The following is a 25,555-nucleotide window of genomic DNA, read 5'->3' as shown; positions in this document are numbered from 1 at the left end:
TAAAGACAAGACATCAATTCATTGCACATTTCGCATGAGATGCCCAAGTTGCATTTTGGTCCCAGACCCTATTTGAGCTGCTGCTTTGCCTTCCGCTGCCCTCCCTGCATCATGGGATTTCCCTTTTCTGCCCATTCCGATCACAGTTGAAGTGAGAGCAAGTGACTCATTAATGCAGTGCACTAATTGGAATCTTTTTTTTCCCTCATCAAATTTTACCCCATCCCACTGCCTGAGGCGCCCTGCGGAAATCTCACAGGCCAGGTTTGGGAGGCCACCTCCTGCTTCTTGTGTGTCTGAACCACAAGACAGGAAAAGACTCGTGTCTAGATAGTCTGTCCTCATGGTGACTTTTAAATAGTGTTTCTTAGAAATCTCGATCCCTAGAGATGATGTAGCATCTGACGTCCTTATCAGGAGTGAGATGTGCTGCCGCCAGCCGGTGCCCTCTCCAGTGTAAAAACGGTGTAGGTCCACCTGGTTTTGGCTCTTCGTTACAGTCTGTCAAGGGCCACTTTCCAGGTTTTTCTTTTTCTTTTTTGGGGAGCAAAGAAAAGAGCAGCTTTATTGCTTTTGCTGGGCAGAGGGGAGTCAATGCAGGCTAATGCCTTAGCAACTGTGAATCCCTCTTTTTAAAAAAAAATGCTTTTTAAAAAATCTAATTTGGGGGGTGGAAATTATTAGGTTTTATTTTTATTTATTTATTATTTTAATGGAGGTACTGAGGATTGAACCCAGGACCTCGTGCATGCTAAGCATGGCTCTACCACTGAGATACACCCTTCCACCCTGGGTTTTTCTTACAGCGTCTTCACTTCCCAGTTATCCTCAGTGGTAGGAGACAGGCACAATGGGACTCAACAAAATAGCCACCTATGGGCCTCGTACTGGTGTTCCTTTTATCTTTCTAGTCCTGTTTGTGTACATTCACACCCACGTTTGTATGTAACCCCCTGAGGATGCTCAGTTAGAAAAAGCGACCCAGCGCCTGACCCAGCTGATTGAGAAGGCGGTGGTGGAATAGGCTGGCACCAGTATGACGTCACTGGTGTACCATGGTGACGGGTACAGTGCAGGCCACCCTTCCCAGGGAGTGCCTGGATGTGTGGGGACACTCATGGGACCTCTTGGCTTCTGGGCTTGGGTGAGGGACCCCCGACTCCTCTTCTCCAGGCCATGTGCATGATCATAAACCATTTAATTTCTTCACTGCGCTTCCATGTCAGTTGCAAAGCTAACAGGATTTGGTAGGAACTAACCTGCATGTCCACTCATCAAGCTGCCACCACCAGTAACACCGCATTCAGAAATGAAGCAGGAGGCCCTGGGCTGCAGGCCTAACTTCTGCTCTTTTTCCCCGTGTTCCAAAGGTGGTGACCTGCACATGACCCAGTTTTTCAGAGGTAATCTGGCTGGCCTGACGATCCGTTCTGGGAAACTTGCAGATAAGAAGGTGATAGACTGTCTGTATACCTGCAAAGAGGGGCTGGACCTGCACGTCCCTGAAGACAGCAGCAGAGGCATAAAGGTAACACCGGCAGCCGCCTGCATGGCACTCACGGCTTCCTGGGCCGCGATGTTGACACGAGAATTAATCTGTGATTGTTTTTACTCACAGCACCTCTGACACCACACATGCGGGTTTTTTCCTCACACCAGTTCTCCAGCTCTCTGGACTCTAGCTCCCTTGGTGTCCTGCAGTTCAGTTCAGCTCTGACACTAACTCCCTGGAGGGGGCAGGGACCCCCAGCCCACCACACGCCTGCTCCTCAGGTGCCACCTACAGTGTCAGGGCCTCCGACACCCACACTTCCATCCAACTGGGCTAACAGTCGAGGGCTCCCACAATCCCTCCCCCTTTCCAGGTTCAGTAATCTGCTAGGACTGCTCAGTAAACCCCAGAAACACTTCACTTACTGTTACTGGTTTTTGATAAAAGATACAACTCAGGAACAACCAAGTAGAAGAGACACAAGGGGGCAAGGAGCGAGGGAGGGCCCATGGCGCTCCCACACCCTGTCTAGAAGCACCTCCCTCCCAGAACCTCGATGCATCCACCAACCCAGAAGCTCCCCAGACCCATCACTTAGGGGGTTTTGTGGATGTCCCATTAGGTAGGTATGATTGATTAAATCACTGACCATTGATGGGTGGCTCAGTCTCCAGCTTCTCCCCGCTCCCAGGGTTTAGGGGGTGGGGCTGAAGAGCCAACCCTCTAATCACATGGTTGGTTCCTCTGGCAAGCAACCCCTCTCCAGACTATCCAGGGCTCCACCAGGGGTCACTTCATTAAGGTACACTCTGGGCTGGTCGAAAGGGTCTTATTATGAGTCATAAGACTCTCCTATCACTCTGGAAATTCCTAGGGTTTTAGGAGCTCTGTGCCAGAAGCCAGAGACGAAGACCAAATGTATATTTCTTACTATATCAGAGATCTGTTTGCACCTCAGATATTTACCGTCAACTTACAGGGTCACATCACTGGAGTTACATGAGCTTTTCCTCTCCACGTCACCAATTCAAGTCAAGCCCAAGCTAACCCTCTTTGCCAAAGCGTTCGTTCGTAGCTTCAGCTTCTTGCAATTAGAACCTTATTCCTCTCTTCTCTGTTTGGCACCGTTTCAGATCCAAGCCAACCCCAGTCAGTCGGTGTTGACCTTGGAGGGAGAGGATGTTGGGGAGTTGGATAAGGCCATGCAGCACATTTCCTACCTGAATTCACGACAGTTCCCCACCCCTGGAATCCGAAGACTCAAAATCACCAGCACGGTCAAGTATGTGCTGATTGGTAACAATAAATCTGTCTTTGCTCAGTGACCCTTGAGAAGAAAGTGTGCGTATTTGGGTTTTTAAGACAACTCAGCCTCCCTTCTGTAAGGAAAGGTGGTCCATCGCTCCTTACCAGGAAGGTCGAGTGATGTTCATTAGTGATGTTTGGAAATACTCTGGGAGTGGCCGCTGTCTTCAGTCCCCCAGGTAGCTGTGGAATCCTGCATGTTCCACCTCCGAGCACCTTTGCCCGTGAGGCCTGGGAAGCCGCCTCTTAAAGCCCTGACCCCTGCCTCGCCTTCTTGTTGGCAGGTGTTTCAACGAGGCCGCCTGCATCTCCATCCCCCCGGTGGACGGCTACGTGATGGTCCTACAGCCGGAAGAGCCCAAGATCAGCCTGAGTGGCGTCCACCATTTTGCTCGAGCGGCTTCTGAATTTGAAAGCTCAGAGGGTGTGTTCCTTTTCCCTGAGCTTCGGATCATCAGCACCATCACGAGAGAAGTGGAGCCTGAAGGGGAGGGGGACGAGGACCCCACAGGTAACAGCCCCTCTGCCCTCTGAGATGTCTGCCTCTGCCTGGGCTCGAAGCTGGGCGCTGAAACCCCACCACTGCTGCACTCCTCCTGGCCCTTTTTCTTTTTTTTTTTTTCTTCCTTTCTGTTGGTGCTTTCTGTTTTGTTTTGATTTTTGTGTTTTTTAGGGGGTGGGAGGTAATTAGGTAGGTTTGTTTGTTTGTTTATTTAAACAGAGATTCTATGAATTGAACCCAGACCTCGTGCGTGTTGAGCATGTGTCCTACCACTGAGCTGTACCCACCCGCCTGGCCCTTTTTCTCTGGGGTTTTAGGGACTTGGAATCTGACCCATGGGCTGGAGCTTACTTTGACCTTTGGAAACCCACCCGGAGGGTCCTTTCATCTTTGTCCGGCTTGATGCCAGGATCTGGGATGGATCTTGTGGGTTGAGAGGATGGAGACCAGGGCAGGAGACGCTGTTTGGGTGCTCCTACTGGCTGGTTAGCCAGAGCGGGACAGGGTCCCCTCTTCTCGGGCCTTCCCAGTGGCCAGTCATCCTAGACACATAAAGCGCCCCCAGTTCTTGAAGGTGACTGTCCCATACCTCTGTCTGTGGTCCCTGAAAGGGCTCTGCGAGTTAGAGGATGGGTGGGCCGGCCATCAGGTGCGACCTGGGCTCTGCGGCCTCTATTTCCCTGTGGGCTGTTTTTGCAGTTCAAGAGTCACTGGTGTCTGAGGAGATCGTGCACGACCTGGACACCTGTGAAGTCACGGTGGAGGGAGAGGAGCTGAACCGAGAGCAGGAGAGCCTGGAGGTGGACGCAGCCCGCCTGCAGCAGAAGGGCATTGAAGTCAGCAGCTCTGAGCTGGGTGTGGTCTTCACAGGTGAGAGGCGGAGCGGAGAGCAGGCGCTCCAAACCCTCAGCCCCGCTTCCCCGCATCGCAGAACCCGGAGGGAATCCGCGGGGAAGTGTCGACTGGGAAGAGTGGCGGCTACCCACCTTCTCCAGACGGGAGGGGCTCTGCCTTGGGTCCTGTCCTCACAAAGGGCGAAAGTTGGGCGTGTGGTGGCACGTCCCTCCACGGCCCGCGCTCCTAACCTCAGCTGCCGGGCGTCTTCTCCCTGCCTGCAGGTGTCGGCACCATGGCCAGCTACGAGGAGGTCTTACGCCTTCTGCGGTATCGGAACTGGCACACCAGGTCTTTGCTGGACCGGAAGTTCAAGCTCATCTGCTCCGAGCTGAATGGCCGCTACGTCAGCAATGAGTTCCAGGTGGAGGTGAGTGCCGGGTCTGTGGAGAAGGGCCAGCAGCATGGTGACTGACCCTCACTCGTGGTCCCTTTGTTTGCACACGAGCTACCTGGGGAGGGTAGGCTTTTCCAGCCTAGGGGCTGTTGCCGGTTAGACCTGCACAGGTTTGGGGTGACAGGTCGTGCCTAAAGTGGGCCGGGGTACCGCACAGTGCCTGCCTTTCACCAGATGCCTCAGCCCAGGGGTCAGAGGAGCCTTTGGAGAAAGGAGGTCAAGAACAAGTGGCAGTCAGTGCCCTGGTTGAGGGACGAGATGGTTTCTTGAGACTGGACACTGCTTTTGAGAGAGCAGCGCCTAGAGAACCGAGGGTTCTTTGTAGGTGGCCCGTCCTTCTGAGAACAAATCCTTGGCCCAGGGTGAGGGCTGCTGTCCTGCCCTGAAACCTGTCATCTCACTCCGAGCTTCTGTGGTCCAGAGAAATGGGCCCAAAGTTCTCAGCAGTCGAATGCTTCCACCATGACCCCGTGGCAGCAGAATTAAACTCACAGGGCTGGAGCCAGAGGGTAGCGGGTTTGAAAGGAAATGAATGGCTGTGACTTGTGCTGTCGTTCACGTGGCTATGGTTTGGGGAAAAGAGGAGCTGTGGTCTGTGCCAGGGATTCTCAAACGACTTGTGGGGAGGGGCCAGTGGTGGTGGCAGGGTCTCGCCTCCGGTCTGTTGTGGACAAATTATTTTATCAGATGTAATAGAAATGAGCTATTAGGGCAGTGGGATGTCAGATGGTTACAGCAGCCTCCTTGGTTTCCCCGTCCTTTTCTCCACCCACCAGTATCGGTCCAGGACCCACTTTGGTGGTGCTGGTCCCGTCAGCATCTCAAGTGCGTCTCCACCGTTCAGACACATTAAGGCTGCCTTTCTGTCCCCACTGCAGGTGAACGTCATCCACACGGCCAATCCCATGGAGCACGCCAGCCACATGGCCGCCCAGCCACAGTTCGTCCACCCCGAGCACCGCTCCTTCATTGATCTCTCGGGTCACAACCTGGCCAACCCTCACCCGTTCGCAGGTAGGACCATGGGGAGCAGCCCCACGACTTCTGACCTCCAGCAGAGTCGGGCAGCCCCAGCCCCCCACCCCTTCCTGTGGGAGCCCAGCTCCCACTCAGAACAGCCACCAGCCAGCCCGGTCATTGTTCTGTGTCACACGTGAGGAAGCTAAAGCGCTGACAGAGGGCAGACTCACTGATCCCCGGCCACCGGACAGCGGGGCCAAACCTGGATTTGAAGCTGTGCTGTGCCTCCTCCCATCTGTCTGCCTGTTCTCTGGGGGCTGGCGGGGCGTGAGGCGTGCGGGGGAGGAGGTCGGGCGCACGTGGGCTCTGAGTTGGGTCTGGTTGCCGCAGCAGCCCCGTCTCCTGTCCCCACAGTTGTCCCCAGCACCGCCACCGTCGTGATTGTGGTGTGTGTCAGCTTCCTGGTGTTCATGATCATCCTGGGAGTGTTTCGGATCCGGGCCGCCCATCAGAGGACCATGCGGGACCAGGACACTGGGAAGGAGAACGAGATGGACTGGGACGACTCTGCCTTGACCATCACCGTAAACCCCATGGAGGTAGGTGCGGCCAGATGACGGCCGACAGACAGCCAACCAGGCTGGGGCCGGACGGAGCTGGGCTCACCTCATCCTCAGTCGTGTGCTTTACGTGATCCGCACAACTGGGTAAACAGAGGCCTAGAGAGGCCTTCTTCAGGCTCACAGTCACCCTGTGGGGGTGACCAGAGCTTTGTTGTCCCCTGTCCTTGGTGAGGCTCCTCCCAGCGCAGCACAGCCCCTCTCCTACTGGGCAGCGGCTGGGGCTCCTGGCAGGTGAATGCACGCTGGGCAGTTAGCGGGGCCACGGGGTGGGGCCAGATTCATGCCCAGTCACCTCTTGGTCAGACGTATGAGGACCAGCACAGCAGCGAGGAGGAGGAGGAGGAGGAAGAGGAAGAGGAGAGTGAGGACGGAGACGAGGAAGACGACATCACCAGTGCTGAGTCGGAGAGCAGCGAGGAGGAGGAAGGGGAGCACGGGGACCAGCAGACGGCAAACAGGCAGCAGCAGCTGGAGTGGGATGACTCCACCCTCAGCTACTGAGCCAGCCGCTCCCTCCGTCACCTCCCTTCTTGCTTCAGGAGACTCTGCTGTCATCTCCGTCCCCGCCCTAAGGGTCCACGATGTACAAAGTCATTCTGGCCAGTAGGTCTGCAGACCCTCCCCACCGCCCATCTCTGCCCGTGCTTGGTGTGTAGGACCGTAGGCCCCCTTGCTCTCTCCCTGCCTCCGCCTGATGGCGCGTAAGTTACGTGAGGAGCTGACACTCTCCGGAAAAGTTGTTGTGATTGGACTCGTTGGCAAAGGGTTAAAATTGCTCGCTCCCACCTGGTAATCCTTTTTTTCTTTTTCTTTTTTTTTTTAATTTTTATTTTTTCCAAACTAGTGCATGTATAAAATGGCAGAATGGGGATTAATATGTAGATGATGAACTGACTTTTTAATATTTTGTAAATAAATTGGGATTCCTTGTGTCCTTTGTGCTAGTGTAAACCAGGGCCGGGTGCAAAGTGAAGTAGGAGACGCTGAGCGTGGGAGGGACCGAGGCTCCTGCCCCTGGGTGTCTGCCCGACTCGGGCAGCCCTGGGCACTCACGGCCTCGGGTCTCAGGCCTTGGCGTGTGGACGGGGCAGCCAGGGGCACAGACATCAGTGTGCTGCCTGGCAGGAAGGGACCAGGTCAGGGACCGCTCTTTGGAGGCTGGAAATGGCCAGGTCTTTTCTTGGGGATTCTACCCGTTTCTGACTTGGCAGAGGTCCGCGGGGGAGCTGAGGTCCCTGGCCATTTGTGTAGGCTTCTCTGAGGACCAGCAGCTCCTTGTGCGGGAACCTGGACTCACACGCGGCCTTGGGGTTTGTACTGAACATTTCCTTGCTGGTGAGAGCGCGTGTCGGTTATACGGCTAGGGCAGACCGTATGACCTCTTGGTTTGGATCAGCAGGCCTGAGGGGTCCATACTCAGAACGGCTGAGGAGCAGGTTTGCTGAAATGATGTCCAGTGGCCTGAAGGACAGTGCTAGACCCCCTCCCCAGAGCCCCGGGGCAAAGCCCGTGCCCAGCCGGTGGTGAAGGGCAGCGGTCAGGAGCTCAGACCCCTGCAGCACTTGGTTTTTAATTTACATGTGAAATTTCAGATTTCTAAAACTGGGGGACAATAATTTTGAACGCTGTTCCGTGCTCATAACTGCTAGTTTTGAGGACACCGCCGGCTGTCCTGTGTCGTGTGTGGCCACCCCTCCATGTACTGTCGCTGTAGCTGCTCTGTTTAGACAACAGCTAGACGCCGACGCGGAGGTGGGATGTTCTCGCGCTGTCTGTAGCCGCCGCCGTGTCACTTTCCAGATGTGTACATTGATGATTAGGTCAGAAAGTGTATACACCACAATAAAGTTTGGGTTCTAACCAACTCCAGTGGGAGAGTGGGTTGTTTTTTGTCTGGTTTTCAATTTAATCCCGCATTCCCTTGTTTCTTTCTGAGCCAAAAGCCTGACACGCAAAGGCTTTTATTTCTTTTACTCTGTTTTTACCTCTCATTTCAAGGTTTCAGAGTGCTGGTCTCAACCTGCAGCAATTACATTGAACTTGCCTTCCCCATCCATACAGAAACAGCAAATGAGTTAAAAAAAAAATAGAAAATATTCACTCAAACAAGAAATTGCTGTGAATATGCACTGTGCTGCCCACGCCAGAAAGCACAGACAAGTTTAAATAAATAACAGATAAACATACACTCGGCTTTTCCTATTTCCAGACGGGTGAGGTGTGTTTGATGAATTCAGCACTTGGTGGGGAACCAGAGTGTGGTCTGTGGGGCTGTGCGTGGGGCACGGTTGCTACGCCTGTCAGCCACCTGTAACTGATTGAGAGAGAGCATTGGCACCTGGGCTCTTGGGAGGGCGGCTGCCTCTGACTCTCCTGAACCTCGCAAGGCCTTTGAGACAGAAGCAGTGCAGCCCTGCAGGCCCCAAGTCAGCTGCTAATACATTAAGCTCATCCGTGGGCTTCTAAAAGCCCAGATTCTAAGCCTCATCTCTGGAGTTCGCTTCAAAAGGCTGAGAGAGGCCCGAGAACCTGCATTTCTTGAGTTCCTCAGATGCACCTAAGGCTGAGCCTAAATTATTCAAGCTAAGTACCGTCAGAGGAAAAGATGCCGCCACACCCCTAGCTCTCACGCTGCTGGTACCTGGGTACTGAGAGCAGGTTTTCGGATGTGAGCATCCAGGGAGAGGAGAGCAGGTCCTTCGCTACCTAAAACCTGCTTTAAGAGGAGGTTACACGTCATTGCACAAAGTACTCGCACCTGTTTGCACCTTGATCCACGACCAGGAAGAGCTCGGTCAAGCTCAGGTCTTTTTAATGTGTCTCAAGGACCAGCGAAGGCTATACTTCCTGGAGGCTAGGGCCGTTCTCCCAAGCCACAGAGGTTCAGTAGTTTGGCTAATTTTTTCTTACCCGCAAACAAAATTGCCTTACAGCAGAGATGAGAGAATTCCCGTACCCGAGAGTCACTTTCAAAGTGGAAAGCAAGCGTCCCTGAAGTTGGAGGGGACCCAGGCTTCCTCCAGGAGCTGCCCAGAACTCAGTCAACGGAGAGCACGGAGGTGGAGGGGTGAGCAAGCCTGGGCGCCCTGTCGGGACTGCAGGCACCAGGTAACTGCCAGGTGCCAAGACCTGTGCAGTCCAGCGGGAGCCTGGAAAGAGAAGGCTTCCCCGTGGGAGAAGAGTCTTTGCTGGCTCCAGATCCACCAGCTGGAAGACTTGAGGTTACAAATCCTCGGCAAGATGCAGTCTCGAGGTGCCCAGCTCACAGTGTCTTCTCATCAAAGCCCAGGGCTCTGGCAGGGGCCTCCGGAGGACAGCACCCCTCCCCTGCGTGAAGGATGCATTTCCATTTATGGCTGTTCAGTTCCTGAAACGTTTCAAGTCATAAATAAATAACCAGTGTAAACAAAAGGCAGCCATGTAGGTTATTTACCAAACGGTACAGTTCAGGCTTTAGGCCCTGGAGGATGGCTGAGGACGTCTTGTTCCCAGGACTGACGGTTGGTTTGTCCAGGCCCAGGGCTTGCAGGGGCCAGTGTCCGGCCAGGAGGGGCTGCTATTGTCTGTTATCTTTGGACACGTTGTGGGCCAGCCAGTTCACTTTGGTTTTCCAGCTCTCCCGGAGGGCTTCGTTAAACTTCACTCGGAAGTGCTTCAGAGCCTCCTCCTCTGTTTTTCCCAAGGCCAGAGAATCCTGAGGCAAAATCAGAGCAGTGGGCGACCACACTGGGACCTGGTCCCTGCTCTGCAGGCTCCCCTCCTGCCTCCCTGTACCTCTGCCCACCCTGAGCAGGTAAGAGTTCCTCCTAAGGGAGCTGCGCAAAGGGATTCAGGAGATCTCCACCCAACAGCTCCCCTGGAAGAGGTTGCTATTCTGCTCCCAGGGAGGCCCCCCGACCCATCCTCAAAACAAGAGGCCAACTCGTGCCAGGTGGTCTTGGCCCCAAAGCTCCAGGGTGGACAGGCGGCCTCGCCTTCTCCATCGGAAGCTGGCAGGAGGAGGAAGGGAGGGAGCAGCTTCATCTCATGAACTGGGCACCAAAGAACACCTGGCAGGTGCTGGTAACCCTGCCGCCCTTACTCCCTGCCAGCCTCAGACTGAGAAGACACAGGAAGGAAAAATACTTTTTTAACTGTAGGTGAACCCTATCTAATCCAGCCCTCCCGTACAAGTGGAAACACCAGTCCGTGGAGGACAGCAGGGTGGATCAAGGGAGGTGCCCGCACATCCTCAGCAGAACTGGGGCTCCGGCCAGCTGCTTCCCACCAGACCCGGGGCCCAGGGCCTGTGAGTCTGGAGGGCCCACCACACTCTAGGGGGGAGGAGAGGCTCGGCCATATTGCTCGGAGGCTGGCCTGCCTGGGCTTCTGCCTGGCGCGGCCCTGTCTTGGTGCTTACCTTGAGATACTGGATGTCTTTGGAGCAGCTGAGCTCAGGCAGGCCTGCCGCCCGCATGAGGGCGAAGAGGTGGAGGAAGAGCAGCCCGTGCCGCCGCAGGATGGAGTAGGCCCTCTCACAGTAGCCCCGGAACCTGCAGCGGAGGCCGGGGGCGGGGCTCAGGGTCCTCCCAGCCACCCCTACCCCAAGCCAGCCCATCCTCGCCCCGGAAACAGCTGTGGACACAAAGCCCTCGCTCCCTATAACTGACCCCCGACGCCCTGAGAGGACCCCTAGACCTGCCCACACTGCCTGTCCCTGCACCTTGACTGGGGCCCCCCACACCAGGGGGGATTTAGGGGGCCTGGGGCACCCTCACCTTTCAAATTTCTCACTATTATTAGTCTTCCCCTGCTGGATCACGTGGACAAAGTCATAGGTGAGGATGAATGGGACTCGCTCACGGTTGATTCCAAACTTGGTCTTGAAATTCCCCAGAAAGTGGCCGAAATCAATGTGGAAAAGCTAAGGGGAGGGAAGGGCAAAGACTGAAATGGAGTCAGAAAGGAGGGCACCCCGGCCCAGAGGAGCCTGGGAAAGCAGAGGAAGCCGGAAGGGCTTGGAGTGGGCTCCGCCCGGCAGTCGTGTGCAGAGCAGAGAGGCCAGCAGGCTGGCGCAGGGTGACAGGCACCCCCCTCATGGCCGCCCCCACCCTGCCCCTACCTGGCCGTTCTCCCGGACCATGATGTTGTCGCTGTGCCGATCACCGATGCCCAGCACGTACGTGGCCACGCAGTAGCCAGCACAGGAGAGGGTGAACTCCTCAATGGCTCGATCCAGGGCCTCCCTGGTGGGAGGGGTTGGAAACCATGGCCACACCGTTCTGCAACTCCTATCAAGGGGTGGGGTCTATGTCCCCCCCGAATCTGGCTTTATAACTTGCTTGGACCAATGGAACGTGGAAGAAGTCATGCTGGGCTCATTCCAGAGCCTGGGCCTTAAGACACCTTGCAGCTCCTGAACCTTCCCTATGGCCGTGGAGGGAAGCTCAGGCTAGAATGAGCGACCACATGGAGAGAGACCCCGTCACACAACCTTCCAGGCCCAGGCACGCTACCAAATGACAGCAGCCACACGAGTGATTCCAGTGGAAGAGCCACCCAGCTGAGCCAGCTCAAGTTGCAGATTGGTGGTTTAGGCCCCTTAATTCAGGGTGGTTGTTACATGGAAATAACTAACTGATACATGGGGGAACAGAAACCTGACCCACTTCCTCACAGTATCTATGGGCTGGTCCTCAGAAGAAGCCACAGAAACTGTCACAGGCCTTCCTCCTTGCCTTTGACTCCCAAACTGTACCTCCTGGAAGGAAGGGCGTGTGTCCCTAGAGCCCCAAACCTACCCAGGGTTCTTGGACTTGAGCCAGTTGAGTAGAGCATCTTTGTTGAAGGCAGCTGTGGCCGCCATGTTGCTCTTGTTCAGCTGGATGTTGGCGATGGTGTCCGAGTGAAGAACGACCTCGATGAGGCCTGTGCGGTCCCCGGTGGAGAGGCAGCCATAGGGGGTCATCCTAGCAGGTGGGAGGAAAGGCAGGCAGACACAGTGGTCAAGGGCTGTCCCTTTGGCTGCTTGGCCCTGAGAAGCATAACTCAAAAAAGCCACAGGAGATGCTACTCAAGTTGCTGAAAAAGAGGAGACAGGCCTGGGGAGGAGCCCTTGACCCTCCGGGGCTTCAAGGAAGTTTCCTTGGAGAGGTTGCACCAGCACCCAAGATGCAGAGAAGAAAAGTCAGCACCTTGGCTGAGCTCACTATTTGCTGAGAGATAAAAATCCAGGTGGCCTGGATGAAGATGGGGCTGGAAGCCAGGGATGCTTAGGGCAAAGGAAACAATGGAGCAAGATGGGTACTAAGGGCCAGGGCTGGCCTCCTCCACCCTCATTCTGGGGCCCTATCACCTCCCTGGCCCCGAGTTTAAACTGGTCCCTGGTCTTCTTAGAGCAGCCAGTCTTCTCCAGCTGAGGTGGAAATGTCAGCTTTGACTGGGGACCCCTCCAAAGGGACAGGATCCTAAGCCTGGTGCAGGCATGAGTGGATGACAGGAGGGCCTCTCACCTCAGGTCCAACCCCTCCTGCTTCCACAGAATGTCCATGAGCTGGATCATCTGCAGGGTCAGCATGTCCTGGCGGAGGTCTGTGCAGCCGGCCCCCGGGAGGAGAAACACGAGTTTCTGGTGGGTTCTCCAATCCCAGCCATGCCCAGGCTCCAAAGTCCCGGGACTCTGTCTTTTCCTCAGCTGGCCCTCCAGGAGTGCCCCCTCCCAGGCCCCCCCGAGGGCAGTATGGGGAGGCCAGGGCCCAGCCTGCTCACCATCCCCGTTCTTGAAGATGATGCCCACGCTGCCGTCACTGCCGGCCTCCTCGTTGCTGTACATGACCCACAGGGGCTTCATCTTGGAGTCCATGAAGGTGCACTGCTCCACACTGCTGGGGCAGGGCGCGGTCAGCTGCGGGCCCTCTGCGGGGCCTCTGGGGGGCGGGGGGAGGGGCCCTGGCTGGGGCCCGGGGCTCACCAGACTTCAGCCAGCAGGGTGCTGGGGTCGAGCGGGGACTGCAGGTGGGAGAGGGCCTCCAGGTAGGTCTCCTGGCGCATGCACATGTGCATCAGCTCCTTGGTCTGCGGCTTGGGCGTCTTCTGGGAGCTCACTTTGACAAAGTCGTTCAGGGCCTTCAGTTTGCTCAGAGCTTCCCCCTGGCCCGGAGGATGGGAAGGCAGTGTGGGCAGGCCGGGAGGGGCAGGCTCCGAACCTCGGTTCTACCAGGGTCGGGGCGACTTGGCCAGAAAGTAGAGCCCAGCGTGGGGTGAGAGTGCAGGGCCCCGAGCCTCACCTGCTTCATCAGCACCTTCATGTGGTGGGTGCTGCCCCGGCAGTAGGCCTCCATGATGAGGCCGAAGCGCAGGGCCACAGACGGCACGTGCATCTCGGAGCTGGAGGGAGGAGGAGGAGGGGCTGAGCCTCACCTGGCAGGGCCACACAGCCCCTCCCAGCCTGGCCCGCCAGGCCAGCAGGCAAGAGGCCCCTCCTCCCCACGGCCTTCCAGGCGAGTCCAGCTACCGGAGGTGCCAGAAGAGGAAGTGGCCGATCTTGCGGTTGGCCAGGGCCCGGTCCAGCAGGAACTTGGTCAGCTCGCAGTCGAGGTAGGACTCGTACTTGAGCACCTGCACCAGCTGCAGCAGGTACTGGAAAAGCTCGTCGTCCCTGCAGACAAGGGAGGCCGGCTGGGGCCCGGAGCCTGACGGCTTGGGAAAGGGTCTGCAGCTGGGGAGGGGTCAGGGCAGGCGCAGGAGGCCCCATCCAGCACCCAGTCCTACACGCTGGGGCAAAGCGGCCCTCTGAGGAGCAGGGAGCCCGCAGGACTCACGTCAGTTTCCGCAGGGACTTGATGGCGAAGGAGCCCACGTGGCGGTCGGGGAAGCTGAAGTCCAGCAGCTCCAGGGCACTCAGGACAGGCAGCTCAGGCCAGGAGCACAGCAGGTAGAGCATCTGGGGGGAGCCGGTGGTCAGGGCAGGGGGCCGCAGGTGGTGGTCTGGCTCCAGGCCCGGCCCCCTCCCCGGCCCTGCCCCCACCGCCCACCTGGGCCACGTCCTCATGTTTGTTCCACTTGGTGACCAGCAGCAGCCGGGCCAGCGCCTCGGGGAAGTGCTCCTGGATCTCGTGCCGCATCTTCCACACCAGGTCCTTCTCGTGCTCATACAGCTCCCCGGATCCCCGCCGCTCCAGGATTTCCCGCAGCTGCAGCTGCTGGAGGATGCAGGCGGGGAGGCGTGAGCGCTGCAGCCGGGACCACAGCCCACCGCCCACGGCCCCCAGCTCACCTCCTCCTCCGTGAAGCGCCCATGCTCCCCGTGCCGCCCCAGCTCCAGGATCTGCAACAGCGGCCCTGCTCTCAGCGGCGCCCCTGGGGCCCTGGGCCAGCCTGGCAGGGCCCCCAGGGCGATGTCAACGCCTCAGCGCTGCCTTTGTGGGCCAATGACTCTCAGTGGTGGAGATCGTCCCGCCCGCTGCAGGGTCTTTAGCAGCACCCCTGGCCTCCACCCACGAGACGCCAGGAGCATCTCTCCCACTAGTTGTGACCCACAAAGTTGTCCTTGGACATTGTCAAGTCCCCTGGGGGACAAAGAGGCCCCTGGTTGAGAACCACTGCTCTAGGACACACGAGAACTATAGAGAGTCAAGGTGTGTGGGGGACCTAGCCTCCAGCCCCAGGCAACTCACGGGGTGTGGGGACCAAGTCCTGGGGAGCCTTAGAGGCAGGGTCAGGAAAGTTAATCTTTAGCCCTGAGGTTTCTAGGCAGGGTAGGTCCTGGACCCCTCACTGACCTTGTCCAGGGCAGGGTAGTACACAGGGTGGGGGGCCACCTCAGGGAGAAAGATGACCAGAGCGGCTGCACTCTCAGTGTTGGGATTACTCCGCACAGTTCCCGAGGGGTTCAGCAGCTCCCCTTTCTCATCTGGATACAGGGCCAGATGGAGTTACAAGGGGAATGCCACCAGGTCTGGGAGCCGCCCCCCCCACCCCACACCTGCCCTTCTGGCCTGGGCCCACCTGGGACGGAGGGCCACATGTAGAGGCGGCACTCGCCGGTCTTGAGCTGGTCCTTGTAGTCAAACAACATGAGGTTGGCCCACGCGATGGGGCAGTCCTGGGAAAGGAGTCCAGCTGCTGAAAAGCCTCCATTTGCTCACCTGCAGGATGGGCCCAGCCAGGCCCAGACTCCCTGCGAGGCAGCCAGCAGGGTCAGCTACCCCTTGGCTCCCTTCTGCTCCGGGATGCATCTCACTCTTGGCTTCTTGAGAAAGCCCCAAACAAACCACATCAGCCCCAGAGATCTGGCCTGGCCCAGCTACCAGTGAGTCAGCATGGCTTGGTGGCCAGTCACATCCTGGGCCCAGTGACTCAGTGCTCGACCACCACTCCATGCCCGGCCGGCTGCTGTCTCAGGCCACCTTGCTCCCTGGGAGTACACTGCATTTGTCCTTTCACCCCAGGGGGCTGCCTCCAGGTTCCCACGAGGACCGAAGTCCCAGGCCCAGATATTCTGAGACCCCTGCTCATGAGCCCAGGGACCCAGCACCATCACACAGCAGGGGTGGTGGCCAGGGTGGGAGGGGTGGGGAGTCTGGGTCCAGAGGCCCTCTAGACCCCATCCCCAGGCTGCTGGGATGCTGGGAGCAGGGCGAGCAGCGGCCCCAGAGCTGCAGGACTGGACTGGACCCAGCAGGGAGTCCACTGGTTCTCTGAGGCCTGGCCCAGCCTCCCGACCAGCCCCACCTACCGCCTTCTTGGACTTCTTCTTGGTAGAGCGCGCCTTCTTGGCCTTCTCAATCACGGCATAAAGTGCAAAGCAGAGGCGGGCCATGCGCGGCAGGTCGCACACATTGATGTCGAACTCCAGCCGCTGCTTCCATACGGGTTCTGAGCACACGCTCACCTCTGAGCTGGACACCGTCTTGCACAGTGTCTCGTTGCCATGGAAGAGCCCGGCCTGCACCACCAGCTGGGGAAGGCATGGGCACGGGTGACAGGGGGCTGAGGCCCAGCCTCCCTTTCCCTCCCACCTAAGGCTCGAGTCTCCTCCTGAAATGTGGGTCTGAACCCCACTCCCCACATGGAAGAAAGGGGTCTGGAAGAGGGATGGCTGGCTGCCTGAGCAGGATGAGTGGCTCTGGGCGACAGGGAAGGTGTCCTGGGCTATGCTCCCCATCAGCTCGGCAGGATTCTGGGGCATGTTGCCTCCCTGCTCTGGGTGTTGGTTTCCCCATCAGGGTTTGGAAACTCCAGGGGCCCTTCTAGCTCAAGCACCCAGGGGTTCCCACACTGCTCAGAATCATACAAAGGATTCTGTGGAAGGGGTTTAATGCTGCCCGCACATGCCGCCCTGCCTCCTCCAAATCCACCCTCATCACCCAGTCAGAAAGCTGCCTCCATCCAACCCTCCATGATTCGTTCACGGAAACCCAGACCTGCCCTGCTTGGGAAATTACCCCAGTGAGTAAGTGCTCCAGAAAGAGCTTTGATCTCTATGGACCCAGGTTTTCCGTCCTGCAAATGGGACGAGAAAACCTGCATCTCGCAGGCCGTCCTAAGGACTAAGGAGGTGGGCTTGTGAACGACCCAGAAGTGGCCTTGGCCCCAGGATCGAGGTCTGGGCTGCATATACCCCGCCGCACCCCAGTGCCCCCTCGGAGCCCCAAGGCCCCTGGCCAGTGGGAGCAGCTCCTCCTCTGTGCCTGTCACCTCCTAGACTCTGTGGTTCCCACATCCCTGGGCTGGGCCTGGCCCCACAAACAACACTAAAGTCAATACCCAGAATTCGCTGGGCCCGGTTTCTCCGAATCGGCACCTCTGGCTGGCCAGCCTGCTCCCCTCCCCCCTTCCTGTTTTGAAGCAGCTCACAATCACCCCAGGCAGGGATGCCGGGTAATGTGGTCAGGTGGCTTTTGTGTAAACCCCCCTTCTTCCTCCACCACCCCTCCAGGTCACAGCCACCGTGTTTGTGCAGAAAACACACGATCCCTATGCCCTTCCCGGCCCAGGAGCCCCTACCTTCATCCGCTCATCTGCATTCACTTTGCTGCCCTGGATCAGCTCGATGCAGAAAGGCTGCTCCAGGGACCACAGAGACACTGAGGAAGGCTGGGCGGGGTGGAGGCAAGAAGCCAGCTGTTAGAGCAGAGGAATTCAGAGGAGGGCACGCCTCGGCCACTGACAAGGCTGGTGGCCACTTGGGTGGGGGTGGGGTGGGAGTGTTTCAGGTTTACGACAGGGCTCAGGTACCTGCACACAACACCATCCTTTACCAGAAAACCTGCCATGCAGGCCCCCCAGGGGCCCCAGGACCCATGGAGTCCTGCCCGCAGTGCAGCAGGCAGGTCCTCGTGAGGAGAGGAGGCCTGAGAGCCAGGACTGGAAGCTGCCCTGGGGAGTTCAGACAGGCCCCCACCCCAGCAGTCCAGTCGCGCTGGCTGCCCAAGCTCCAAGGCCCAAGTCTTAACACAGTGTTGCCCAGTGGGCTCCAGGGTTGGGCAACAGGTGGGAGGGAGAGGTGGAGGGGAGGGTAAGTGCAAGGCGCCGCTCACCTTCTTCATGGGAATGGGGGGCGGCTTGGTGCGCGGTTTTTGGACTTGGGAGGCAGGGGTTGCTCTGTTCGTCCCGCATGGCGAGGATGGAGGAGGAGTGCACCATGGTCAGGTGCGGGGTCAGCCCGCTGTGCAGGCAGCTACAGATGTACTGAGATGGGAGGCAGAGTGAGCGGCCGATGGGGCGGCCCCAGCTGTTCCTTGCATGATTGGCTACCCAGGGACCCCCTCCCCTCATCTGACCACTGCCTGTGCCAGGCCTTTTGGGGGCTCTCTTGCTGGCTCTTCCTGTCCCCACACACCTCCCTGTGCTCTTGGGGAGATGCCAGCCCAGCAAGAGGACACTCTCACTGTGACCCCCTGAGATCTGGCTTGTTGGGCTCAAGAGGGGCCAAGGACTGCCTCCCCGCCCCCCCCCCCCCCCCCCGCCACCCAGGCCCCGGGCCAGGGCTGTGGGGAACCCATGAGCCCAAGGCCCCTCCCAGACCTCAGCCCTCACCTGGAACTGGCAGAGGGGGTAGCTGCCGTACAGGTACTCATGCCTCCCGTTCACTCGCAGCGTGTAGTCCTCAGGCTGCTCCACCAGCGGCTGCCGGAACACTGTGGCCTTCTTCCGGAGGGCGCAGGCCATCAGTGCCAGGGGCACATCCTTGGTGGACACCTGGAAGGTGAAGCTCTCCTAGGGGGAGGAGGGAGGGTCAGGCCTCCTCTCTCGTGGAGAGCCCATGGGGGTCTGGGGCATGGGGGTGCGGTTGCCTAGCTGCACGTAGTAGGTACCCCCTGGCCTCCGGATGTGAGCTCCGTGAGGGCACGTGGCCAACACCAGGAAATATCTGTTGAACAAATGAGTGGACAAATGACCAAAGCCAAAGGTCACTCTGCCTCTCAGATCTTGCCTGGTAGGACACTCAGCCGAGCCCCTCATGTGCACAGATACACTGTAAATACCTGATGTAGTTGGGAGGAGGGTGGACCTGGAAGGCTGGTGGGTGACCGGGAGTCTGGCAGGGGAACCGTCCTCCATGGACACGGCAGCACACAGGCTCGCAGGAGCCACCACTCACCTCACTACCCTCGAACTTGACGTTGACCAGGAGGGCCCGGTTGGGGACGCGCAGGGTGCCTGGCCCCCAGCTCCGTGCTGAAGGCTCCAGCTGCAGCGGGAAGCTGTACTGCAGCCAGGCCTCCCAGCTCAGCTGCTGTCTCCGCACAGCTGCCTCCTCACAGAACTGGCGCATCTTGGCTCGAAAGTCATTCACTTCCGGGTCTTGCAAGGAGTCAAACTCATGGAGGCCTGGTAGGAAGGGGGAGCTGGGTCAGCGTGGGGGTCAGGGGTCAGGGGTCGGGGGCAGGCCCAGTGGAGGTACCTTTGCCAATGAGCAGGCTGATCTGGGAGTTGATGAGCTTCTTCACTCTGTCCCCCTCGCGGGCCACCAGGCGCAGGACGGGCAGGAAGGGCTGGATGTCACACAGCCGCCGCTGCTCGTCCTCCAGCTCCTGCTGCTCTGCGGTCTGGTTGACGCAGGTGAACACATAGGCCTCGGGGTCACTGAGCATGTGGAAGAGCGGCTCATACTGGGCTCGGTGCCACAAAACCTGGAAGGGACAGTCACCGGTCAGCCCCTCTAGCTAAGGCAGGCGGGGCCCCAGGGAGCCGGGAGGTGACTAGAGCTGCATGACCCTGACAGGGAGGCAAAGGCAAGATCCCAGGACTGCTACCCTCTCCATCCATTGAACGTTGACCATTGGGTCACCAGGGGTGTCCATCACTGCTCCTCTGTGAAGGGGGCCAGGTACGCGCTCAAGTCCAGAGCTGAGCGGTGGGTCCTACTCTCTCCCCTGTGGACTGGCCTGAAAAATGGCCTGCTGGACAGGACCTCCTGGCACCCAGTTAGTCATTCTGGGGCTCATCACCCTTATCTTTAAATGTTGGCCACTAATTCAGAAAAGTTTAACACACTGAGGGGGCACAAACACCTCTGTGGCCTGCGTTCAGCTCCTGTTCTGTCAGTGTGTAGCCTCGGGGTGAGGTGTCCCCAGGGATCACTGGGGCGCCATCTAACAGTCAGGCTTTAGTGCAAAGGCGCTCACTGCTGAGTTACAGAGAAGACTGTGGAAAAGGAGAGAACAGCCCTATTTTTCTTCCACGGGGGACAGATAACTGTGGTCCATCAATGCAAAAGGAGAGCACAGGGGGCTGGCCCAGAATCTAAGGACACCTGTAAGAACGAACGGGCACAGAGGGCTGGAGACACAGCACTTAGCAGGACAAAACCCCAAGCTATAGAACAACGGTTGTAATTCAAGCCCATTCCCATAAAAATAATAATAAACGTGTCAATTACTTGGCAAGCTCGGGTTTGCCAAGTTACTGGAAGACAGCCACACCCATCGGCTACAATGGCAGAGCTGAGCAGCCACGACGAGACCAGCAAAGCCTACGCTATTTACTACCTGGTCCCTGGTATAAATAAAAATATGAAGAAATTGAAATCGAACTGGGGTGTGAGGTGAGGCTGCAGGGACCGATGCGTTTTACATTTCTGGGGTGTTGGAATTTTAATAACATGCATATGTGGCTCTGTAGGCAGAAAAACGAGATTGACTTTAAAATGATATTTATATAAAGTTAATAACACGAAAAAGATATGTTATAATGTTATAATGTTAACTCAGAAAAAAATTCATGATCAGAATTATCACAAAAAACACAATATAGGAAAGAAAACAGGAAACAGCCAAAGTGTTAGGCAACTTTTCCTTCTACTTTCTTTTATTTTCCTAAATTTCAATGTGTCCATATTGCTTTTGAAATGAAAAAATTTTTTTTAAGTTTTAAAGAAACATCCAGGAAGGGAAGAGTTAAAAAACAAACAAACAAAACAAAACCAAGGATGGTTCATGACTCCTTTCCTTTTTTTTCTGCTCCCAAGTATAGCTTTTCAAATTCTGGGCGTTGCCCTCTGGCACGACCCATTAAATCCCACAGACAAGCCCTCTGAAAAGTCACAATATCCACCGAATACCACCCAGACGTTTAATCCTTTGACTGAGTAATTGACCCTGAAAATTATTCAACAGAGCCAGAAACCACTTCCAAAGATGACATTTACTAAGAAAACAGTTCTAAAGACAAAAGACCGGTAAGACTCCTAAGTGGTCGTGGATGGGGTGTGGTTCCAAACACGATGGCACAGTCACGGAGAGGATGACAGGCCACCGTGGGAACCAGCACCCTGACGCTTTCACTGGGCTCTCAGGTGTGGGGGGTGGTAAACGTGCCCTGATAAAGGCGCGAGCTGAATTTGGAAAGCCAGAAGGACTCTAGAACTGCAGGTTTTAAAACAATTCTTGGATATCATTTTTATCTTTTAAAATTTGTAACTGAGGATCTCAAATCCGAGAAACCAGGTGTGAGAGTGAGAGAGTCTGTCTGTCTGTCTGTCTCTTTGAATTCCAAGCTCTGAGGACTAGGACTATGATCTTAAGGTCAAGATCATACCTTCTTGATGGTGCTGAGGTTGGCATTTCGGGACACAGGGAAGTTCAGATAGACCCCCGTGGGCAGCAAGAAGTCAACTGCCACGTCCTGATTCTCCTCTTTGGTCCAGAATTCCATGGGGCAGTCAACCCCGGGGGGCATCCTGCTCTTACTTCTCAGATACCAGTCGTCCTGCAAAGGAAGCGAAGGCAAAATGAGGCCCCCAGGTGTGATGGGTGAGTCCTTAAAAGGACCCTTTCGCCGTCAGGATGTCAAGACATTTGCCAGCAGGAGGCTTGGGATGGAGTCCCGGCCAGGGGACTTGTGGCTCCCACTGTCCCAGGTCACCATCTAGGCTGAGCTGCCTCTTATCACAAGTGGGCAGTCTGTCTGCATCCCTCACAGCAGTGCCCCCAGTTCAAGACTCCAACAGACCCAAGTCAAATCTTTTTTTTTTCCCCCTTGGGAACACGCATACGTGGGAGACCAGCCAGCAAAGATGGAAAACGGTAGGATTGCTGGGCAGACAACCCCAGACTTGAGAGGGGCCAAAGGCTGAAGTTCTTCAAAACTTTTGGACCAGAAACCAAATGGCTTAAAAATGGCTTTAGCCATCAAACACGTTGTTGAAATAGCTCAGTGTTACCAAACCCATTCCCTAGTAAGTAGCGAAATGTTACAGATTAGAGTTCTTTGAAGTATCTCGCCCACTCCAGGTTACCACCACCTGGATTCTGCTTGTTTATAGTTTCCATGAATGTTTTTATCCTTTTATTATACTAATATGTAGCCACAAACAATTCCTAACATTTTTTTGCATGCTCTAAGTCTTCTGCAACTTGTTTTGGCCACTCAGCATCTTTAGATGTATCCACACTGATACATGTAGCCCTAGTTCATTCATTTTAACTCTTGAGTGGTACTTCACTGGGTAAATAAACCACAATTTATTTACCCCTCTCTTGTGGAGGAACCTCAAGGTTTGTGTCTACTCATTTACAAATGATGCTACAACGTATATACTCTTGCCTGCACCTCCTTGTGTACAAGTGAGAGTCCTGATGAATGTTGTCCAAGAGAAACATAATGTGAACCACATGTGTAACGTCAAAGTTACCAGTAGACACATTTTTAAGAAAAATATATAGATAAAATTAAGTTAGTAATATATTTTGTTGAACCAAGTATATCCAAACCATGGTTATTTCAATACATTGTCAGTATAGAAAAATTACTAATAAGATCTTTTACAATTTTTGCTATTAACGTGTCAAAATCTGGTGAGTATTTTACACTTAACAGCACATTGCAATTTGGACACTAGGTTTTCATTTAAAATATTTCATCTGCAATGTACATTTCATACAAATTTTACAATTTACACATTATAAAAAAAGCAGGTTCACAGATTCAAGTTGTTCCAAATACACTTAAAAGTTTTCCGATAAACAAATCAAGTAACCACATCTTACATTTAAATGAATTAAAATTAATTACAATTTTTAAAAATTCTGTTCCTCAGTCACACTCTCCACATTTCCAGTGCTCAAGAAACACATGCTGCTGTGGCTGCCGTATTGGACAGCTCTGCTGGAGGGCACACACCAAGACTGGAGCTGCTGGATCACAAGTATAACCTATGACAGGTTTAACCACATCATTAACTTTGCATGTAAAGTGGTAGTAACCCAGTAACAAGGGACTTCATCTCCGTATCTTTGCCAGCACTTGGTATCGTCAAATTTACTCACTTCTATGGGCAAGAGATGCTCTCTCATTTTAATTTGCATTTCTCTGATTATCCATAAAATGTTTATCTTCTGCAAATAGCCTGCTTATAAACTTTGCCCATTTTTCTGTGGGGTTATTTGTCTTTTTCTTACGGGTTTGTAGGGTTTCTTTATAGTCTCTCAATTCAATTCCTTTGTTGACTGAATGAGCTGGAAATGTCCTCTTGTTCAAGTTGTGTTTATGTATCTTTTTGATGAGTAGAAGTTTTGAATGTTGACAGTCAAATCTTTTCCCTTTTTTTGAGGGGGAAGGTTATTAGGTTTATTTATTTATTTAAATGGAGGTCCTGGGGATTGGATTCAGGACCTCGTGTATGCAAAGTGTGCCAAGAGTATACCACTGAGCTATGTCCCCTCTTAAATCTTTTCCTTTATGTTCCATAATTTTTATTTTTTAGACAAATACTTACCTACCCTAAGATCACATCCTCCTGGATTTGAATGACTTTTAAAAACAGTTGAAAGAGGGGAGGGTATAGCTCAAGGGGTAGAGCATATGCTTAGTATGCATAAGGTCCTGGGTTCAATCCCCAGTGCCTTCTCTAAAAATAAATAAATAAATAAATAAACCTAATTACTTACCCCCTACCAAAAAAAAAAAAAAAAAAAAAAACCTAACTAACTAACTAAATGACTCTTAAAAACATATTTTTTAAATAGTTGAAAGGAAATGTTTAGTTTGAGACAAATGTTCTTTTGGTGGCCCTGCCAGCTGGGCCCGGGCCTCACCCTGGGTTAGATGCAGATACTGCTCAGAGCAGTGGGACAGCGTGTCACCCTGCGCCACCATCTTACCACGTTGGGATCCATTTCCCCTGATTGTAAAACCACATCCTACTTTGGGTTCCTCTTTCTGAGAATGGCCAGGCTAAAGGTTTTGTTGTTTTTTTTGTTTTGTTTTGTTTGATTCAAAAAGTGGAGGACAGTCAGGAATCCTGGAAAATCCACTTACAAAGCTTTGGCTGAGCTGGGGAAAATCAAGGGCACCTTTGGCCACTCAGTCCTGAGGCTGAGATGAACGCGTGTGTGGCAGGAGCTCCCCAAGACTCTAGCCAAAGGGGTGAATGGGGCTCCCCTGCCCCTCAGCACTGTGGAAATGAAGCCTTCCACTATGCTCATCCATCTGGGATGCAAGGAAACACTTTGATATTAAAAACTCACTCCTAAAAGGGGAAGATTCAGAATGGTGTGGGCAGGACAGAATCAAATGCCAGATATGGGACAGGAGAAAGCAGGACCTCTTTGCCTCTTTGTGGCCCCAGAACCCAGGATGCAGCTGCTGACAAGCCCCAATTCTCTGTGAAGCCCAGTGTCAGGACTCTCAGGGTGTATGGGACACAGATGATGGCTAATCCAGAGACCAGATGCTCCAAGAATCAGATTGGTACAACCACTTTGGAAAACTGTTTGGCAGTATCTACTAAAGCTGGACACATAAGCCCTATGACCCAGCAGTTAATTCCACTCCTAGGTAGACACTCACCAGAAATGCCAGAACACGTGCACCAGAAGCAGCCTACAAGCTAGAGCATCGCTACTCATAGAAGCCCCTAGATGGGAACTTCCCCAACGTGCGTCAGGAGTAGAATGGGAAAATAAATTGTGGTTTCCTCTCCTGATGGAATGTTATGTAGTAATGAGAGTGAATGATCTACAAACACAACAATACAAATGAATCTCACAAACCAAGCTGAGCGAAAGAAGTCAGGCACAGAGGAGGACATGATCATGATTCCAATTATATGGAGAACAGGGGGAGGGTATAGCTCGGTGGTAGAGCATGTGCCTAGCATGCAGGAGGTCCTGGGTTCAATCCCCAGTACCGTCATTAAAAATAAATAAACAAACTTAATTACCCCCCAGAAAAACAACCAACCAATTATATGAGAACAAGTACCCCAGAACTAATCTATGTTGAGAAGAAGAGCTAGGGGTTCCCCCGGGGAGGGACAGGGCTACAGTTAGCTCTGGGGAAAGGGGGCACAGGGGCTTTTGGGTGCTGGTAACTTTTGTTTTCTTGATCTGGGAGCCAGGGACCTTTCACAAACTCAATCCACCTTTCATCTAAGTGGCTCAGATGGGAGCCACTACTCCTGGCTACTGGAGAGGCCCAAGACCCAGGCCTAGCCAATCAGAGCCCTGAACTTCCCCTGGCAACTGGGACTGGATTGGAAGCAGGGATGGGACCTAGGCCCAGCCAGTCTTTTCTCCGGCTGTGGTGACTCCAGGATGGGCATGTGACTACCAAGTCAATCCAATGGGTTCTGACATCTGGACTTTGGGGCTTTTCTCTGGGGGGAACAGAAGACAGAATTTATACCTAGAGATGCCGGTGACCACCCGCTGCCCTGAGGGCTGGAACCCGAGAAAGGATCGGTGTGGAGGAAAGCAGAGCTCAGCGTGGAGAGTAAAGCAGGGTCCTTGATTCCCTGGATTCAGCCGTGCCTGATGCTACGCTCTACCGCTGGACTTTTCCATTCTGTCAGCCAAAAAATACCCCCTGCCTTTTTTGGGGTTGTTGTTACCTTGGAGAAGTCTGAATTGGATTTTCTGTCACTTACAGCTGCAAGTCTCTATTTCCATAAATAGAGC

The 25,555-nt window shown here is 54.7% G+C and overlaps 2 protein-coding genes and 1 non-coding gene across 6 annotated transcripts in view; 2 read left to right on the top strand and 1 right to left on the bottom strand.

Annotated features, from left to right (window-relative positions):
• CLSTN1 (calsyntenin 1) overlaps positions 1-8,039 on the top strand; it is a 66,777-nt gene extending 58,738 nt beyond the window's left edge. For all 4 annotated transcript variants that reach the window (XM_032495145.1, XM_032495143.1, XM_032495144.1 and 1 more), the window contains 8 exons: positions 1,371-1,528; positions 2,626-2,774; positions 3,082-3,308; positions 3,999-4,169; positions 4,418-4,563; positions 5,469-5,604; positions 5,965-6,149; positions 6,477-8,039. In XM_032495145.1, coding sequence (XP_032351036.1) covers positions 1,371-1,528; positions 2,626-2,774; positions 3,082-3,308; positions 3,999-4,169; positions 4,418-4,563; positions 5,469-5,604; positions 5,965-6,149; positions 6,477-6,674 — 1,370 coding nt within the window. In that variant the 3' untranslated portion in view covers positions 6,675-8,039. The remainder of the gene's footprint in view (positions 1-1,370; positions 1,529-2,625; positions 2,775-3,081; positions 3,309-3,998; positions 4,170-4,417; positions 4,564-5,468; positions 5,605-5,964; positions 6,150-6,476) is intronic.
• Positions 8,040-8,118: 79 nt separating this feature from the next.
• The window catches only part of PIK3CD (phosphatidylinositol-4,5-bisphosphate 3-kinase catalytic subunit delta), a 46,954-nt gene continuing 29,517 nt past the window's right edge, over positions 8,119-25,555 (bottom strand). The window contains 23 exon segments of the mRNA XM_032495141.1: positions 8,119-9,867; positions 10,573-10,705; positions 10,931-11,076; positions 11,275-11,398; positions 11,954-12,121; positions 12,665-12,743; positions 12,921-13,033; positions 13,123-13,301; positions 13,439-13,538; positions 13,666-13,809; positions 13,973-14,094; positions 14,186-14,353; positions 14,428-14,478; positions 14,933-15,063; positions 15,159-15,255; positions 15,889-16,110; positions 17,160-17,249; positions 17,693-17,749; positions 17,751-17,843; positions 18,192-18,371; positions 18,757-18,986; positions 19,060-19,288; positions 21,195-21,365. Of these exon segments, the coding sequence (XP_032351032.1) occupies positions 9,730-9,867; positions 10,573-10,705; positions 10,931-11,076; positions 11,275-11,398; positions 11,954-12,121; positions 12,665-12,743; positions 12,921-13,033; positions 13,123-13,301; positions 13,439-13,538; positions 13,666-13,809; positions 13,973-14,094; positions 14,186-14,353; positions 14,428-14,478; positions 14,933-15,063; positions 15,159-15,255; positions 15,889-16,110; positions 17,160-17,249; positions 17,693-17,749; positions 17,751-17,843; positions 18,192-18,371; positions 18,757-18,986; positions 19,060-19,288; positions 21,195-21,335 (3,135 nt within the window). The 5' untranslated portion in view covers positions 21,336-21,365 and the 3' untranslated portion in view covers positions 8,119-9,729.
• On the top strand, positions 23,433-23,505 carry TRNAT-AGU. Its single transcript has one exon. It is a non-coding gene; the product is annotated as a tRNA-Thr (tRNA).

The sequence above is a fragment of the Camelus ferus genome, chromosome 13 (genome assembly GCF_009834535.1).
Source record: "Camelus ferus isolate YT-003-E chromosome 13, BCGSAC_Cfer_1.0, whole genome shotgun sequence".
Taxonomy (NCBI): Eukaryota; Metazoa; Chordata; class Mammalia; order Artiodactyla; family Camelidae; genus Camelus; species Camelus ferus.
The sequence above is the reverse complement of the archived record's forward strand: the minus strand, read 5'-3'. Positions and strand labels throughout refer to the sequence as shown.